We start from the raw sequence: 20,647 nt of genomic DNA, 5'->3' as shown, positions 1-20,647 counted from the left end.
TCACTACACATTGTGTTTAATGTAAAGATCACTGCATCACTAGGGGGAGCTCACTACACATTGTGTTTAATGTAAAGATCACTGCATCAGTAGGGGGAGCTCACTACACATTGTGTTTAATGTAAAGATCAGTGCACCACCAGGGGGAGCTCACTGCACATTGTGTTTAAAGTAAAGATCAGTGCATCACTAGGGGGACCTCACTACACATTGTGTTTAATGTAAAGATCAGTGCATCACTAGGGGGAGCTCACTACACATTGTGTTTAATATAAAGATCAGTGCATCCCTAGGGGGAGCTCACTGCACATTGTGTTTAATGTAAATATCACTGCATCACTAGGGGGAGCTCACTGTACATTGTGTTTAATGTAAAGATCACTGCATCACTAGGGGGAGCTCACTGCACATTGTGTTTAATGTAAAGATCAGTGCATGACTAGGAGGAGCTCACTGCACATTGTGTTAAATGTAAAGATCAGTGCATCACTAGGGGGAGCTCACTACACATTGTGTTTAATGGAAAGATCACTGCATCACTAGGGGGAGCTCACTGCACACTGTGTTTAATGTAAAGATCAGTACATCACTAGGGGGAGCTTCACTGCACATAGTGTTTAATGTAAAGATCAGTGCATCACTAGGGGGAGCTCACTGCACATAGTGTTTAATGTAAAGATCACTGCATCACTAGGGGGAGCTCACTGCACATTGTGTTTAATGTAAAGATCAGTGCATCACTAGGGGGAGCTCACTGCACACTGTGTTTAATGGAAAGATCAGAGCATCACTAGGGGGAGCTCACTGCACATTGTGTTTAATGGAAAGATCACTGCATCACTAGGGGGAGCTCACTGCACATTGTGTTTAATGGAAAGATCAGTGCATCACTAGGGGGAGCTCACTGCACATTGTGTTTAATGGAAAGATCAGTGCATCACTAGGGGGAGCTCACTGCACATTGTGTTTAATGTAAAGATCAGTGCATCACTAGGGGGAGCTCACTGCACATTGTGTTTAATGGAAAGATCAGTGCATCACTAGGGGGAGCTCACTGCACATTGTGTTTAATGTAAAGATCACTGCATCACTAGGGGGAGCTCACTGCACATTGTGTTTAATGTAAAGATCAGTGCATCACTAGGGGGAGCTCACTGCACATTGTGTTTAATGTAAAGATCACTGCATCACTAGGGGGAGCTCACTGCACATTGTGTTTAATGTAAATATCAGTGCATCACTAGGGGGAGCTCACTACACATTGTGTTTAATGTAAAGATCACTGCATCACCCAGGGGAGTTCACTACACATCGTGTTTAATGTAAAGATCAGTGCTTCACTAGGGGGCGCTCACTGCACATAGTGTTTAATGTAAAGATCAGTGCATCACTAGGGGGAGCTCACTACACATTGTGTTTAATGTAAAGATCAGTGCATCACTAGGGGGAGCTCACTGCACATTGTGTTTAATGTAAAGATCACTGCATCACTAGGGGGAGCTCACTACACATTGTGTTTAATGTAAAGATCAGTGCATCCCTAGGGGTAGATCACTGCACATTGTGTTTAATGTAAAGATCAGTGCATCACTAGGAGGAGCTCACTGCACATTGTGTTTAATGTAAAGATCAGTGCATCACTAGGGGGAGCTCACTACACATTGTGTTTAATGTAAAGATCAGTGCATCCCTAGGGGGAGCTCACTGCACATTGTGTTTAATGTAAAGATCAGTGCATCCCTAGGGGGAGATCACTGCACATTGTGTTTAATGTAAAGATCAGTGCATCACTAGGGGGAGCTCACTACACATTGTGTTTAATGTAAAGATCAGTACATCACTAGGGTGAGCTCACTGCACATTGTGTTTAATGTAAAGATCCCTGCATCACTAGGGGGAGCTCACTACACATTGTGTTTAATGTAAAGATCAGTGCATCACTAGGGGGAGCTCACTGCACATTGTGTTTAATGGAAAGATCACTGCATCACTAGGGGGAGCTCACTACACATAGTGTTTAATGTAAAGATCGCTGCATCACTAGGGGGAGCTTCACTGCACATAGTGTTTAATGTAAAGATCGCTGCATCACTAGGGGGAGATCACTGCACATAGTGTTTAATGTAAAGATCAGTGCATCACTAGGGGGAGCTCACTGCACATAGTGTTTAATGTAAAGGTCAGTGCATCACTAGGGGGAGCTCACTGCACATAGTGTTTAATGTAAAGGTCAGTGCATCACTACGGGGAGCTCACTGCACATAGTGTTTAATGGAAAGATCAGTGCATGACTAGGGAGAGCTCACTACACATAGTGTTTAATGTAAAGATCGCTGCATCACTAGGGGGAGCTTCACTGCACATAGTGTTTAATGTAAAGATCAGTGCATCACTAGGGGGAGCTCACTGCACACTGTGTTTAATGGAAAGATCACTGCATCACTAGGGGAAGCTCACTGTACATTGTGTTTAATGTAAAGATCACTGCATCACTAGGGGGAGCTCACAGCACATTGTGTTTAATGTAAAGATCAGTGCATCACTAGGGGGATCTCACTGCACATTGTGTTTAATGGAAAGATCACTGCATCACTAGGGGGAGCTCACTACACAGTGTTTAATGTAAAGATCGCTGCATCACTAGGGGGAGCTCACTACACATAGTGTTTAATGTAAAGATCGCTGCATCACTAGGGGGAGCTCACTGCACATTGTGTTTAATGGAAAGATCAGTGCATCACTAGGGGGAGCTCACTGCACATTGTGTTTAATGGAAAGATCAGTGCATCACTAGGGGGAGCTCACTGCACATTGTGTTTAATGTAAAGATCAGTGCATCACTAGGGGGAGCTCACTGCACATTGTGTTTAATGTAAAGATCAGAGCATCACTAGGGGGAGCTCACTGCACATTGTGTTTAATGTAAAGATCACTGCTTCACTAGGGGAAGCTCACTACACATTGTGTTTAATGTAAAGATCTCTGCATCACTAGGGGGAGCTCACTACACATTATGTTTAATGTAAAGATCAGTGCATCACTAGGGGGAGCTCACTACACATTGTGTTTAATGTAAAGATCAGTGCTTCACTAGGGGAGCTCACTGCACATTGTGTTTAATGTAAAGATCAGTGCATCACTAGGGGGAGCTCACTGCACATTGTGTTTAATGTAAAGATCACTGCATCAGTAGGGGGAGCTCACTACACATTGTGTTTAATGTAAAGATCAGTGCATCACTAGGGGGAGCTCACTGTACATTGTGTTTAATGTAAAGATCAGTGCATCACTAGGGGGAGCTCACTACACATTGTGTTTAATGTAAAGATCACTGCATCCCTAGGGGGAGCTCACTGTACATTGTGTTTAATGTAAAGATCACTGTATCACTAGGAGGAGCTCACTGCACATTGTGTTTAATGTAAAGATCAGTGCATCACCAGGGGGAGCTCACTACACATTGTGTTTAATGTAAAGATCAGTGCATCACTAGGGGGAGCTCACTACACATTGTGTTTAATGTAAAGATCAGTGCATCACTAGGGGGAGCTCACTGCGCATTGTGTTTAATGTAAAGATCAGTGCATCACTAGGGGGAGCTCACTGCGCATTGTGTTTAATGTAAAGATCACTGCATCACTAGGAGGAGCTCACTGCGCATTGTGTTTAATGTAAAGATCACTGCATCACTAGGGGGAGCTCACTGCGCATTGTGTTTAATGTAAAGATCACTGCATCACAAGGGGGAGCTCACTGCACATTGTGTTTAATGTAAAGATCAGTGCATCACTAGGGGGAGCTCACTGCACATTGTGTTTAATGTAAAGATCAGTGCATCACTAGGAGGAGCTCACTGCACATTGTGTTTAATATAAAGATCAGTGCATCACTAGGGGGAGCTCACTGCACATAGTGTTTAATGTAAAGATCGCTGCATCACTAGGGGGAGCTCACTGCACATTGTGTTTAATGTAAACATCACTGCATCACTAGGGGGAGCTCACTGCACATTGTGTTTAATGTAAAGATCACTGCATCACTAGGGGGAGCTCACTGCACATTGTGTTTAATGTAAAGATCAGTGCATCACTAGAAGGAGCTCACTGCACATTGTGTTTAATGTAAAGATCACTGCATCACTAGGGGGAGCTCACTGCACATAGTGTTTAATGTAAAGATCAGTGCATCACTAGGGGGAGCTCACTGCACATTGTGTTTAATGTAAAGATCAGTGCATCACTAGGGGGAGCTCACTGCACATAGTGTTTAATGTAAAGATCAGTGCATCACTAGGGGGAGCTCACTGCACATAGTGTTTAATGTAAAGATCAGTGCATCACTAGGGGGAGCTCACTGCACATTGTGTTTAATGTAAAGATCACTGCATCACTAGGGGGAGCTCACTGCACATTGTGTTTAATGTAAAGATCAGTGCATCACTAGGAGGAGCTCACTGCACATTGTGTTTAATGTAAAGATCACTGCATCACTAGGGGGAGCTCACTGCACATAGTGTTTAATGTAAAGATCAGTGCATCACTAGGGGGAGCTCACTGCACATTGTGTTTAATGTAAAGATCAGTGCATCACTAGGGGGAGCTCACTGCACATTGTGTTTAATGTAAAGATCAGTGCATCACTAGGGGGAGCTCACTGCACATTGTGTTTAATGTAAAGATCACTGCATCACTAGGGGGAGCTCACTGCACATTGTGTTTAATGTAAAGATCACTGCATCACTAGGGGGAGTTCACTGCACATTGTGTTTAATGTAAAGATCAGTGCATCACCAGGGGGAGCTCACTACACATTGTGTTTAATGTAAAGATCAGTGCATCACTAGGGGGAGCTCACTGCACATTGTGTTTAATGTAAAGATCAGTGCATCACTAGGGGGAGCTCACTGCACATTGTGTTTAATGGAAAGATCACTGCATCACTAGGGGGAGCTCACTGCGCATTGTGTTTAATGTAAAGATCAGTGCATCACTAGGGGGAGCTCACTGCGCATTGTGTTTAATGTAAAGATCACTGCATCACTAGGAGGAGCTCACTGCGCATTGTGTTTAATGTAAAGATCACTGCATCACAAGGGGGAGCTCACTGCACATTGTGTTTAATGTAAAGATCAGTGCATCACTAGGGGGAGCTCACTGCACATTGTGTTTAATGTAAAGATCACTGCATCACTAGGGGGAGCTCACTGCGCATTGTGTTTAATGTAAAGATCACTGCATCACTAGGAGGAGCTCACTGCACATTGTGTTTAATGTAAAGATCAGTGCATCACTAGGGGGAGCTCACTGCACATTGTGTTTAATGTAATCATCACTGCATCACTAGGGGGAGATCACTGCACATTGTGTTTAATGTAAAGATCAGTGCATCACTAGGGGGAGCTCACTGCACATTGTGTTTAATGTAAAGATCACTGCATCACTACGGGGAGCTCACTGCACATTGTGTTTAATGTAAAGATCACTGCATCACTAGGGGGAGCTCACTGCACATTGTGTTTAATGTAAAGATCAGTGCATCACTAGGGGGAGCTTCACTGCACATTGTGTTTAATGTAAAGATCAGTGCATCACTAGGAGGAGCTCACTGCGCATTGTGTTTAATGTAAAGATCAGTGCATCACTAGGAGGAGCTCACTGCGCATTGTGTTTAATGTAAAGATCAGTGCATCACTAGGGGGAGCTCACTGCACATTGTGTTTAATGTAAAGATCACTGCATCACTAGGGGGAGCTCACTGCACATTGTGTTTAATGTAAAGATCAGTGCATCACTAGGGGGAGCTCACTACACATTGTGTTTAATGTAAAGATCAGTGCATCACTAGGGGGAGCTCACTGCACATTGTGTTTAATGTAAAGATCAGTGCATCACTAGGGGGAGCTCACTGCACATTGTGTTTAATGTAAAGATCAGTGCATCACTAGGGGGAGCTCACTGCACATTGTATTTAATGTAAAGATCAGTGCATCACTAGGGGGAGCTCACTGCACATAGTGTTTAATGTAAAGATCAGTGCATCACTAGGGGGAGCTCACTGCACATTGTATTTAATGTAAAGATCAGTGCATCACTAGGAGGAGCTCACTGCACATTGTGTTTAATGTAAAGATCAGTGCATCACTAGGAGGAGCTCACTGCACATTGTGTTTAATGTAAAGATCAGTGCATCACTAGGGGGAGCTCACTGCACATTGTGTTTAATGTAAAGATCAGAGCATCACTAGGGGGAGCTCACTGCACATTGTGTTTAATGTAAAGATCAGAGCATCACTAGGGGGAGCTCACTGCACATTGTGTTTAATGTAAAGATCAGTGCATCACTAGGGGGAGCTCACTACACATTGTGTTTAATGTAAAGATCACTGCAGTAGGCTCCTACACTCCCCCTAGTGGTGGCTGTAAGAAGGTACATTGTGCTCATGTAAACAAATCTACATAAAAACTGCAAAAAAAATAAAAATATAATCAGTTTTTGCTCCTTGTGAATTTTTTAATGGCAAAAAAAATGAAAAAAAAAAAATCATTCATTTGAACAGAAATGTTATTATTTCCCCCAACTTGAGTCAAGGAGTATACAGCGGACTTGCTGCAGCTTTTCCCAAATCTTAAAGAAAATTGCCCAAAAGGGTTCATATACTTTTGCAATCATTAGTTTCATTTTTCCAATGAATGCAAAACTAAAAAGGAAGTGCAAAATACTCTAATCAGAAAAGTTCCGACCGTTTTGTGTATACAGCTCCCATGCAGTCCTGCATGTCTCCATGGTATCAGATAGCACAGATCCTGTAGTCTGGTGTCAGTTCACTCCAAGGTGGCAGAGGGAGGGATCAGACGGTGAAGGGTTTGTTTTGTAATCTGTAACCATGGAGATGCATAGGTCTGCATGGGAGCTGTAGGCTTAAAACGGTTGAGATATTTTTGGGGTATATAGAAAAAGGGAGGCAGTGAGCAAAAATCATCAGAGCCGGTAAGCGTCTGCAGTATTATTAAAGCTACCGTTACAGTGATCCAGAGCCACATCCCAGTCACTTCAATAGGAACTGAGCTGCAGTATCGAGAGCGGCCACTGCAGGTGCTGATCCATGGGCGGGGGGGACAGTTGTCAGACCTCCAACGCGATTTGATATTGAGTCCTGGACAGCCCCTTTAAGTGCTGCCATTTCAGTGGCATGGATGGAGGTTACGGGCTCCTAGTTCTTCCGATAGGAGACGGTTCAGGAGGTGGAACCCCTGTGCCATCAGGTTATTTTATTTGGGTGGGGGAAGGGGGGCATTTCCTGTGAATATGCCATCAATTCTTAAAGGGATATCCCAGCACTGCTCACTTCCTCAGCGGGAGGTCAGCAGCATCCGGTGACGTCTACAGATACCTGCTGGGTCGCAGTCAACAATCCCAGTAGGTATTTGTAGACGTCACCTGCATCAGTGGTTGGGACTAATCATTTCCCGGAGTAGGGCAGCCATGTCTTGGTGTCTATGGCATCAAAAGGGTTAAATTAACGGGATCCGTATTTTGGGCTGAGGGTCTCAGCTCCAGTCCTGCTGCAGGCGGGGGAGGGAAGACTCGGAGTTTAGCCCTTTATAGTCTGTGGACGGCCTCTGCTCAGCCCTTGATGACGGCGATGGGTCGCAGCTTGATGGCTTTCTTGCTGATGCCGGCATCGTGGCAGGTGTTCACCACGTCCGTCACGTTCTTGTACGATTCGGGGGCCTGAGGGGACATGGTGGATGTGAGTCGTACGGAGATGAGCGGCGCTGCTGCCCCCTTCCCCCCGTACCGGTCCACTCACCTCCTCCATCACCAGTTTGGGGGAGGCCACGCGGATGGCGATGCCCAGGTCTGCCAGCTTGTCCAGAACATCTTGGAAGTCCAGGTTGCGTCTAGATTTGGCTCTGGACAGCGCTCGACCCTGAAGAATGGAAAAGTCAGAGGCGCCATCTTATTAACCCAACACGGACCGGAGGCGCTACTCACCGCTCCGTGGCAGGTGGTCCCGAATGTCTCAGTCATGCCTTGCTCGGTGCCGGTCAACACGTAGCTGCAGGTGCCCATGGTGCCGCCGATCAGCACTGGCTGCCCGGTCAGCTGCGGAGAGGAAACGCAGCATAAGATCACCATTGGACTCTGCTCCCGAAAGTGTGGGGGGTCCCCGATAAATCTCACCTGGTAATCCACGGCAATCAGCGGGTGGTGTGGCGGGAAGGCGCGGGTGGATCCCTTCCGATGCACCAGCAGGGTCCTCTCCTTCCCGTCCACTACATGCTGCTCCACCTTGGCGATGTTGTGTGACACGTCGTAGATCACGTGCATGTCCAGGTCGTCCGGGGTCGTGTTGAAGACTTTCGCAAACGCCTTGAGAGATCGAAAACAGAAATGAGGGGGGTCTCAGAAGACGACGATTAACCCCCGCAGTCCCGTCCTCCTTACTTGTCTGGTCAGGAAGGTCATGGAGGAGCGGTTCACCCAGGCGTAGTTCCCGGCCCCGGCCATGCCCTTCAGGTAGTCCTGTCCTTCGGGGGAGGAGATCCTGGCGCACGCCAGCTGCCGATCATTCACTGTAATTTTGTCTCGCTTCATGGCTTTCTCCATGGCGACGAGAGCGTCTGGAGAGGAGGAGAACAGATGGGTGAGCGGCTGATATCAGGGAACAATAGAGGATATATGGAGGATGCACGCACCTGTCGCCACCTGGTGGCCGAGGCCGCGACTGCCGCTGTGGATCATCACGCACACCTGCCCCTTATGGTCGATGCCCATTTTCTTGGAAGCGTACTCGTCGTAGATCTCGTCCACCACCTGGATCTCGGCGTAGTGGTTCCCGGCTCCCAGGGTGCCGAGCTGCGAATAGAAAAAAAAAAAAAAAAAAAAAAACCTATTGCAGCGTATCCCAGAGTTGAATTAGGAGTTCAGCTCTGGAGGGCGATGTACCTGCGGCAGCCCCCGCTTCTTGGCCTTGGATGACACCTTGCTGGGGTCGGCCTGCAGCATCCGGCCGTACTCCTCGCAATGCTCCTTGTCCTCGGCCCACGCGTAGCCCTCCCGGAGGGACCAGTCCACCCCCATCTCCAGCGCTTCCTCCAGGTCTCTGGGTAAGAAGAGCGGATGGATTAGGACGCCCAGAACCAGAGCTTAGGGCCCCTTTAAGGTTTAGCCCCTCCCCCCACATACTTAGCGGTCATGGGGATCACCCCCTTGGATCCCACCCCGACGGGAATGTGGTCGAACATAGACTGAGCCAGCTGCTCCTTCACCGGCTGCACGTCCCCCTCGTCCAGATTGGTCCGCAGCAGGCGGACCCCGCAGTTAATGTCAAATCCGACGCCCCCTGTAGGATGATGGGTAAAACAGCAGCTGAGCAGGCAGTAAATTTTAGGGCCAGGGCCTCTTTAAAAATGTTCACAGATCCGTTTCCCTCCTACCTGGAGAGACCACCGCATCGGGGTTATCCATATCGAAGGCCGCCATGTTTCCGATAGCGAAGCCATAGCCGGAGTGGACATCGGGAAGCCCGATGGATCTCTGCAGGGCGAGAGAATGGGGGGTGAGGGGGCGGCACAGGTCAGAGCCCCTGCAGCGCCCCCCATCGCTCCCTGAGCTTACATGCACGATCCCGGGCAGAGCCGCCACGTTCCCAATCTGCTTCATCGCAGGAAGAAAACCGCCAGCGCCTGAGAAAGGAAAGAGGAGGAAAGGCGAAATTCACTGGTGTAACTGATAACATAGAAACGAGGAGAAGTTCATATCACTTCTGGTATACAGGACCTGTGCAGAACAATGTACCGCCATGGTTATAGAATACAACCTAGCCCACGCGTCACTCATCTATATGCCCCTCATAAGAGAAGGGGGAGGGGGAACAACATACAGAACACACAGGGACGAGACCCCGATAATACAGATATGTTATCATAAAGGACTCTACAACGTACCGCCACCCCGACAGGCGTTCCTCAGCTCCTCAAACATCAACTTCTCCAGGGGGTCATTCACATAGAAAACACCTTCCACCTGAGGGCGAGACAAACATCCTGTATTATACTCCAGAGCTGCACTCACTATTCTACTGGTGGAGTCACTGTGTACATACATTACATTACTGATCCGGAGTTACATCCTGTATTATACTCCAGAGCTGCACTCACTATTCTACTGGTGGAGTCACTGTGTACATACATTACATTACTGATGCTGAGTTACATCCTGTATTATACTCCAGAGCTGCACTTACTATTCTGCTGGTGCAGTCAGTGTGTACATACATTACATTACTGATCCGGAGTTACATCCTGTATTATACTCCAGAGCTGCACTTACTATTCTGCTGGTGCAGTCACTGTGTACATACATTACATTACTGATCCGGAGTTATATCCTGTATTATACTCCAGAGCTGCACTCATTATTCTGCTGGTGCAGTCACTGTGTACATACATTACATTACTGATCCTGAGTTACTTCCTGTATTATACCCCAGAGCTGCACTCACTATTCTGCAGGTGCAGTCACTGTGTACATACATTACATTACTGATCCTGAGTTACATCCTGTATTATACTCCAGAGCTGCACTCACTATTCTGCTGGTGCAGTCACTGTGTACATACATTACATTACTGATCCTGAGTTACATCCTGTATTATACTCCAGAGCTGCCCTCACTATTCTACTGGTGCAGTCACTGTGTACATACATTACATTACTGATCCTGAGTTACATCCTGTATTATACTCCAGAGCTGCACTCACTATTCTGCTGGTGCAGTCACTGTGTACATACATTACATTACTGATCCTGAGTTACATCCTGTATTATACTCCAGAGCTGCACTCACTATTCTGCTGGTGCAGTCACTGTGTGCATACATTACATTACTGATCCTGAGTTACATCCTGCATTATACTCCAGAGCTGCACTCACTATTCTACTGGTGCAGTCACTGTGTACATACATTACATTACTGATCCTGAGTTACATCCTGTATTATACTCCAGAGCTGCCCTCACTATTCTACTGGTGCAGTCACTGTGTACATACATTACATTACTGATCCTGAGTTACATCCTGTATTATACTCCAGAGCTGCACTCACTATTCTACTGGTGCAGTCACTGTGTACATACATTACATTACTGATCCTGAGTTACATCCTGTATTATACCCCAGAGCTGCACTCACTATTCTACTGGTGCAGTCACTGTGTACATACATTACATTACTGATCCTGAGTTACATCCTGTATTACACTCCAGAGCTGCACTCACTATTCTGCTGGTGCAGTCACTGTGTACATACATTACATTACTGATCCTGAGTTACATGCTGTATTATACTCCAGAGCTGCCCTCACTATTCTGCTGGTGCAGTCACTGTGTACATACATTACATTACTGATCCTGAGTTACATTCTGTATTATACCCCAGAGCTGCACTCACTATTCTACTGGTGCAGTCACTGTGTACATACATTACATTACTGATCCTGAGTTACCTCCTGTATTATACTCCAGAGCTGCCCTCACTATTCTACTGGTGCAGTCACTGTGTACATACATTACATTACTGATCCTGAGTTACATCCTGCATTATACTCCAGAGCTGCACTCACTATTCTGCTGGTGCAGTCACTGTGTACATACATTACATTGCTGATCCTGTACTGATCCTGAGTTATATCTTGTATTATACCCCAGAGCTGCACTCACTATTCTACTGGTGCAGTCACTGTGTACATACATTACATTACTGATCCTGAGTTACATCCTGTATTATACTCCAGAGCTGCACTTACTATTCTGCTGGTGCAGTCACTGTGTACATACATTACATTACTGATCCTGAGTTACATCCTGTATTATACTCCAGAGCTGCCCTCACTATTCTACTGGTGCAGTCACTGTGTACATACATTACATTACTGATCCTGAGTTACATCCTGTATTATACTCCAGAGCTGCACTCACTATTCTGCTGGTGCAGTCACTGTGTACATAAATTACATTACTGATCCCGAGTTACATCCTGTATTATACTCCAGAGCTGCCCTCACTATTCTACTGGTGCAGTCACTGTGTACATACATTACATTACTGATCCTGAGTTACATCCTGTATTATACTCCAGAGCTGCACTCACTATTCTACTGGTGCAGTCACTGTGTACATACATTACATTACTGATCCTGAGTTACATCCTGTATTATACTCCAGAGCTGAACACACTATTCTGCTGGTGCAGTCACTGTGTACATACATTACATTACTGATCCTGAGTTACATCCTGTATTATACTCCAGAGCTGCCCTCACTATTCTACTGGTGCAGTCACTGTGTACATACATTACATTACTGATCCTGAGTTACCTCCTGTATTATACTCCAGAGCTGCACTCACTATTCTACTGGTGCAGTCACTGTGTACATACATTACATTACTGATCCTGAGTTACATCCTGCATTATACTCCAGAGCTGCACTCACTATTCTGCTGGTGCAGTCACTGTGTACATACATTACATTACTGATCCTGAGTTACATCCTGTATTATACCCCAGAGCTGCACTCACTATTCTGATGGTGCAGTCACTGTGTACATACATTACATTGCTGATCCTGAGTTACATCCTGTATTATACCCCAGAGCTGCACACACTATTCTGCTGGTGCGGTCAGTGTGTACATACATTACATTGCTGATCCTGTACTGATCCTGAGTTATATCTTGTATTATACCCCAGAGCTGCACTCACTATTCTGCTGGTGCAGTCACTGTGTAAATACATTACAGATCCTGAGTTACATCCTGTATTATACTCCAGAGCTGCACTCACTATTCTGCTGGTGCAGTCACTGTGTACATACATTACATTACTGATCCTGAGTTACATCCTGTATTATACTCCAGAGCTGCACTCACTATTCTGCAGGTGCAGTCACTGTGTACATACATTACATTACTGATCCCGAGTTACATCCTGTATTATACTCCAGAGCTGCACTCACTATTCTGCTGGTGCAGTCACTGTGTACATACATTACATTACTGATCCTGAGTTACATCCTGTATTATACTCCAGAGCTGCACTCACTATTCTTCTGGTGCAGTCACTGTGTACATACATTACATTACTGATCCTGAGTCACATCCAGTATTATACCCCAGAGCTGCACTCACTATTCTGCTGGTGCAGTCACTGTGTATATACATTACATTACAGATCCTGAGTTACATCCTGTATTATACTCCAGAGCTGCACTCACTATTCTGCTGGTGCAGTCACTGTGTACATACATTACATTACTGATCCTGAGTTACATCCTGTATTATACCCCAGAGCTGCGCTCACTATTCTGCTGGTGCAGTCACTGCGTACACACATTACATTACTGATCCTGAGTTACATCCTGTATTATACTCCAGAGCTGCACTCACTATTCTGCTGGTGCAGTCACTGTGTACATACATTACATTACTGATCCTGAGTTACATCCTGTAATATACTCCAGAGCTGCACTTACTATTCTGCTGGTGCAGTCACTGTGTACATACATTACATTACTGATCCTGAGTTACATCCTGTATTATAGCCCAGAGCTGCACTCATTATTCTGCTGGTGCGGTCACTGTGTACATACATTACATTACTGATCCCGAGTTATATCCTGTATTATACCCCAGAGCTGCACTCACTATTCTGCTGGTGCGGTCACTGTGTACATACATTACATTACTGATCCTGAGTTATATCCTGTATTATACCCCAGAGCTGCACTCACTATTCTGCTGGTGCGGTCACTGTGTACATACATTACATTACAGATCCTGAGTTACATCCTGTATTATACTCCAGAGCTGCACTCACTATTCTGCAGGTGCAGTCACTGTGTACATACATTACATTACTGATCCTGAGTTACATCCTGCATTATACTCCAGAGCTGCACTCACTATTCTGCAGGTGCAGTCACTGTGTACATACATTACATTACTGATCCTGAGTTACATGCTGTATTATACCCCAGAGCTGCACTCACTATTCTGCTGGTGCAATCACTGAGTACATACATTACATTACTGATCCTGTACTGATCCTGAGTTATATCCTGTATTATACCCCAGAGCTGCACTCACTATTCTGCTGGTGCGGTCACTGTGTACATACATTACATTACTGATCCTGAGTTACATCCTGTATTATACTCCAGAGCTGCACTCACTATTCTGCTAGTGCAGTCACTGTGTACATACATTACTGATCCTGAGTTACATCGTGTATTATACTCCAGAGCAGCACTCACTATTCTGCTGGTGCAGTCACTGTGTACATACATAACTGATCCTGAGTTACATCCTGTATTATACTCCAGAGCTGCACTCACTATTCTGCTGGTGCAGTCACTGAGTACATACATTACTGATCCTGTACTGATCCTGAGTTACATCCTGTATTATACTCCAGAGCTGCACTCACTATTCTGCTGGTGCAGTCACTGTGTACATACATTACATTACTGATCCTGAGTTACCTCCTGTATTATACTCCAGAGCTGCACTCACTATTCTGCTGGTGCAGTCACTGTGTACATACATTACTGATCCTGAGTTACATCCTGTATTATACTCCAGAGCTGCACTCACTATTCTGCTGGTGCAGTCACTGTGTACACACATTACATTACTGATCCGGAGTTACCTCCTGTATTATACTCCAGAGCTGCACTCACTATTCTGCTGGTGCAGTCACTGTGTACACACATTACATTACTGATCCTGAGCTACATCCTGTATTATACTCCAGAGCTGCACTCACTATTCCTTTGGTGCAGTCACTGTGTACATACATTACATTACTGATCCAGAGTTACATCCTGTATTATACTCCAGAGCTGCACTCACTATTCTGCTGGTGCAGTCACTGTGTACATACATTACATTACTGATCCTGAGTTACATCCTGTATTATACCCCAGAGCTGCACTCACTATTCTGCTGGTGCAGATACTGTGTACATACATTACATTACTGATCCGGAGTTACCTCCTGTATTATACTCCAGAGCTGCACTCACTATTCTGCTGGTGCAGTCACTGTGTACACACATTACATTACTGATCCTGAGCTACATCCTGTATTATACTCCAGAGCTGCACTCACTATTCCTTTGGTGCAGTCACTGTGTACATACATTACATTACTGATCCAGAGTTACATCCTGTATTATACTCCAGAGCTGCACTCACTATTCTGCTGGTGCAGTCACTGTGTACATACATTACATTACTGATCCTGAGTTACATCCTGTATTATACCCCAGAGCTGCACTCACTATTCTGCTGGTGCAGTCACTGTGTACATACATTACATTACTGATCCGGAGTTACATCCTGTATTATACTCCAGAGCTGCACTCACTATTCTGCTGGTGCAGTCACTGTGTACATACATTACATTACTGATCCTGAGTTACATCCTGTATTGTACTCCAGAGCTGCACTCACTATTCTGATGGTGCAGTCACTGTGTACATACATTACTGATCCTGAGTTACATCCTGTATTATATTCCAGAGCTGCACTCACTATTCTGCTGGTGCAGTCACTGTGTACATACATTACTGATCCTGAGTTACATCCTGTATTATACTCCAGAGCTGCACTCACTATTCTGCTGGTGCAGTCACTGTGTACATACATTACATTACTGATCCTGTACTGATCCTGAGTTACATCCTGTATTGTACTCCAGAGCTGCACTCACTATTCTGCTGGTGCAGTCACTGTGTACATACATTACATTACTGATCCTGAGTTACATCCTGTATTATACTCCAGAGCTGCACTCACTATTCTGATGGTGCAGTCACTGTGTACATACATTACTGATCCTGAGTTACATCCTGTATTATACTCCAGAGCTGCACTCACTATTCTACTGGTGCAGTCACTGTGTACATACATTACTGATCCTGAGTTACATCCTGTATTATACTCCAGAGCTGCACTCACTATTCTGCTGGTGCAGTCACTGTGTACATACATTACATTACTGATCCTGAGTTACATCCTGTATTAGATTCCAGAGCTGCACTCACTATTCTGCTGGTGCAGTCACTGTGTACATACATTACTGATCCTGAGTTACATCCTGTATTATACTCCAGAGCTGCACTCACTATTCTGCTGGTGCAGTCACTGTGTACATACATTACATTACTGATCCTGAGTTACATCCTGTATTATACTCCAGAGCTGCACTCACTATTCCGCTGGTGCAGTCACTATGTACATACATTACATTACTGATCCTGAGTTACATCCTGTATTATACTCCAGAGCTGCACTCACTATTCTGCTGGTGCAGTCACTGTGTACATACATTACATTACTGATCCTGAGTTACATCCTGTATTGTACTCCAGAGCTGCACTCACTATTCTGCTGGTGCAGTCACTGTGTACATACATTACATTACTGATCCTGAGTTACATCCTGTATTATACTGCAGAGCTGCACTCACTATTCTACTGGTGCAGTCACTGTGTACATACATTACTGATCCTGAGTTACATCCTGTATTATACTCCAGAGCTGCACTCACTATTCTGATGGTGCAGTCACTGTGTACATACATTACATTACTGATCCGGAGTTACATCCTGTATTATACTCCAGAGCTGCACTCACTATTCTACTGGTGCAGTCACTGTGTACATACATTACTGATCCTGAGTTACATCCTGTATTATACTCCAGAGCTGCACTCACTATTCTGCTGGTGCAGTCACTGTGTACATACATTACATTACTGATCCTGAGTTACATCCTGTATTATACTCCAGAGCTGCACTCACTATTCTGCTGGTGCAGTCACTGTGTCCATACATTACACTACTGATCCTGAGTTACATCCTGTATTATACTCCAGAGCTGCACTCACTATCCTGCTGGTGCAGTCACTATTGTACATACATTGCATTACTGATCCTGAGTTACATGCTGTATTATACCCCAGAGCTGCACTCACTATTCTGCTGGTGCAATCACTGTGTACATACATTACATTACTGATCCTGTACTGATCCTGAGTTATATCCTGTATTATACCCCAGAGCTGCACTCACTATTCTGCTGGTGCGGTCACTGTGTACATACATTACATTACTGATCCAGAGTTACATCCTGTATTATACTCCAGAGCTGCACTCACTATTCTGCTGGTGCAGTCACTGTGTACATACATTACATTACTGATCCTGAGTTACATCCTGTATTATACTCCAGAGCTGCACTCACTATTCTGCTGGTGCAGTCACTGTGTACATACATTACTGATCCTGAGTTACATCCTGTATTATACTCCAGAGCTGCACTCACTATTCTGCTGGTGCAGTCACTGTGTACACACATTACATTACTGATCCGGAGTTACCTCCTGTATTATACTCCAGAGCTGCACTCACTATTCTGCTGGTGCAGTCACTGTGTACACACATTACATTACTGATCCTGAGCTACATCCTGTATTATACTCCAGAGCTGCACTCACTATTCTGCTGGTGCAGTCACTGTGTACATACATTACTTTACTGATCCTGAGTTACATCCTGTATTGTACTCCAGAGCTGCACTCACTATTCTGCTGGTGCAGTCACTGTGTACATACATTACATTACTGATCCGGAGTTACATCCTGTATTATACTCCAGAGCTGCACTCACTATTCTGCTGGTGCAGTCACTGTGTACATACATTACATTACTGATCCTGAGTTACATCCTGTATTATACCCCAGAGCTGCACTCACTATTCTGCTGGTGCAGTCACTGTGTACATACATTACATTACTGATCCTGAGTTACATCCTGTATTATACTCCAGAGCTGCACTCACTATTCTGCTGGTGCAGTCCCTTTGTACATACATTACATTACTGATCCGGAGTTACATCCTGTATTATACTCCAGAGCTGCACTCACTATTCTGCTGGTGCAGTCACTGTGTACATACATTACATTACTGATCCTGAGTTACATCCTGTATTGTACTCCAGAGCTGCACTCACTATTCTGCTGGTGCAGTCACTGTGTACATACATTACTGATCCTGAGTTACATCCTGTATTATACTCCAGAGCTGCACTCACTATTCTGCTGGTGCAGTCACTGTGTACATACATTACATTACTGATCCTGAGTTACATCCTGTATTATACTCCAGAGCTGCACTCACTATTCTACTGGTGCAGTCACTGTGTACATACATTACTGATCCTGAGTTACATCCTGTATTATACTCCAGAGCTGCACTCACTATTCTGCTGGTGCAGTCACTGTGTACATACATTACTGATCCTGAGTTATATCCTGTATTATACTCCAGAGCTGCACTCACTATTCTGATGGTGCAGTCACTGTGTACATACATTACATTACTGATCCTGAGTTACATCCTGTATTATACTCCAGAGCTGCACTCACTATTCTACTGGTGCAGTCACTGTGTACATACATTACTGATCCTGAGTTACATCCTGTATTATACTCCAGAGCTGCACTCACTATTCTGCTGGTGCAGTCACTGTGTACATACATTACATTACTGATCCTGAGTTACATCCTGTATTATATTCCAGAGCTGCACTCACTATTCTGCTGGTGCAGTCACTGTGTACATACATTACTGATCCTGAGTTACATCCTGTGTTATACTCCAGAGCTGCACTCACTATTCTGCTGGTGCAGTCACTGTGTACATACATTACATTACTGATCCTGAGTTACATCCTGTATTATACTCCAGAGCTGCACTCACTATTCTGCTGGTGCAGTCACTGTGTATATACATTACATTACTGATCCTGAGTTACATCCTGTATTATACTCCAGAGCTGCACTCACTATTCTGCTGGTGCAGTCACTGTGTACATACATTACATTACTGATCCTGAGTTACATCCTGTATTGTACTCCAGAGCTGCACTCACTATTCTGCTGGTGCAGTCACTGTGTACATACATTACATTACTGATCCTGAGTTACATCCTGTATTATACTCCAGAGCTGCACTCACTATTCTGATGGTGCAGTCACTGTGTACATACATTACAGATCCTGAGTTACATCCTGTATTATACTCCAGAGCTGCACTCACTATTCTACTGGTGCAGTCACTGTGTACATACATTACTGATCCTGAGTTACATCCTGTATTATACTCCAGAGCTGCACTCACTATTCTGCTGGTGCAGTCACTGTGTACATACATTACATTACTGATCCTGAGTTACATCCTGTATTATACTCCAGAGCCGCACTCACTATTCTGCTGGTGCAGTCACTGTGTACATACATTACATTACTGATCCTGAGTTACATGCTGTATTATACCCCAGAGCTGCACTCACTATTCTGCTGGTGCAATCACTGAGTACATACATTACATTACTGATCCTGTACTGATCCTGAGTTATATCCTGTATTATACCCCAGAGCTGCACTCACTATTCTGCTGGTGCGGTCACTGTGTACATACATTACATTACTGATCCTGAGTTACATCCTGTATTATACTCCAGAGCTGCACTCACTATTCTGCTAGTGCAGTCACTGTGTACATACATTACTGATCCTGAGTTACATCCTGTATTATACTCCAGAGCAGCACTCACTATTCTGCTGGTGCAGTCACTGTGTACATACATAACTGATCCTGAGTTACATCCTGTATTATACTCCAGAGCTGCACTCACTATTCTGCTGGTGCAGTCACTGAGTACATACATTACTGATCCTGTACTGATCCTGAGTTACATCCTGTATTATATTCCAGAGCTGCACTCACTATTCTGCTGGTGCAGTCACTGAGTACATACATTACTGATCCTGTACTGATCCTGAGTTACATCCTGTATTATACTCCAGAGCTGCACTCACTATTCTGCTGGTGCAGTCACAGTGTACATACATTACATTACTGATCCTGAGTTACCTCCTGTATTATACTCCAGAGCTGCACTCACTATTCTGCTGGTGCAGTCACTGTGTACATACATTACTGATCCTGAGTTACATCCTGTATTATACTCCAGAGCTGCACTCACTATTCTGCTGGTGCAGTCACTGTGTACACACATTACATTACTGATCCGGAGTTACCTCCTGTATTATACTCCAGAGCTGCACTCACTATTCTGCTGGTGCAGTCACTGTGTACACACATTACATTACTGATCCTGAGCTACATCCTGTATTATACTCCAGAGCTGCACTCACTATTCCTTTGGTGCAGTCACTGTGTACATACATTACATTACTGATCCAGAGTTACATCCTGTATTATACTCCAGAGCTGCACTCACTATTCTGCTGGTGCAGTCACTGTGTACATACATTACATTACTGATCCTGAGTTACATCCTGTATTATACCCCAGAGCTGCACTCACTATTCTGCTGGTGCAGATACTGTGTACATACATTACATTACTGATCCGGAGTTACCTCCTGTATTATACTCCAGAGCTGCACTCACTATTCTGCTGGTGCAGTCACTGTGTACACACATTACATTACTGATCCTGAGCTACATCCTGTATTATACTCCAGAGCTGCACTCACTATTCCTTTGGTGCAGT

The 20,647-nt window shown here is 44.8% G+C and overlaps 1 protein-coding gene across 1 annotated transcript in view; it reads right to left on the bottom strand.

The window, feature by feature from the left end:
* Positions 1–6,506: 6,506 nt before the first annotated feature.
* Positions 6,507–20,647, bottom strand: part of RTCB (RNA 2',3'-cyclic phosphate and 5'-OH ligase) — a 38,622-nt gene continuing 24,481 nt past the window's right edge. The window contains exons 2-12 of the mRNA XM_073650223.1: positions 9,951–10,029; positions 9,622–9,689; positions 9,441–9,540; positions 9,190–9,346; positions 8,950–9,106; positions 8,700–8,859; positions 8,449–8,624; positions 8,185–8,373; positions 7,996–8,106; positions 7,811–7,930; positions 6,507–7,731 (exon numbers count right to left, since the gene is read on the bottom strand). Of these exons, the coding sequence (XP_073506324.1) occupies positions 7,624–7,731; positions 7,811–7,930; positions 7,996–8,106; positions 8,185–8,373; positions 8,449–8,624; positions 8,700–8,859; positions 8,950–9,106; positions 9,190–9,346; positions 9,441–9,540; positions 9,622–9,689; positions 9,951–10,029 (1,425 nt within the window). The 3' untranslated portion in view covers positions 6,507–7,623. The remainder of the gene's footprint in view (positions 7,732–7,810; positions 7,931–7,995; positions 8,107–8,184; positions 8,374–8,448; positions 8,625–8,699; positions 8,860–8,949; positions 9,107–9,189; positions 9,347–9,440; positions 9,541–9,621; positions 9,690–9,950; positions 10,030–20,647) is intronic.

This window comes from Phyllobates terribilis, unplaced genomic scaffold, assembly GCF_046119375.1.
Source record: "Phyllobates terribilis strain yellow unplaced genomic scaffold, ASM4611937v1 Scaffold_10__3_contigs__length_209671492, whole genome shotgun sequence".
Classification (NCBI taxonomy): domain Eukaryota; kingdom Metazoa; phylum Chordata; class Amphibia; order Anura; family Dendrobatidae; genus Phyllobates; species Phyllobates terribilis.
Note: the sequence above shows the minus strand (reverse complement) of the source record. Positions and strands in the feature narration are given on the sequence as shown.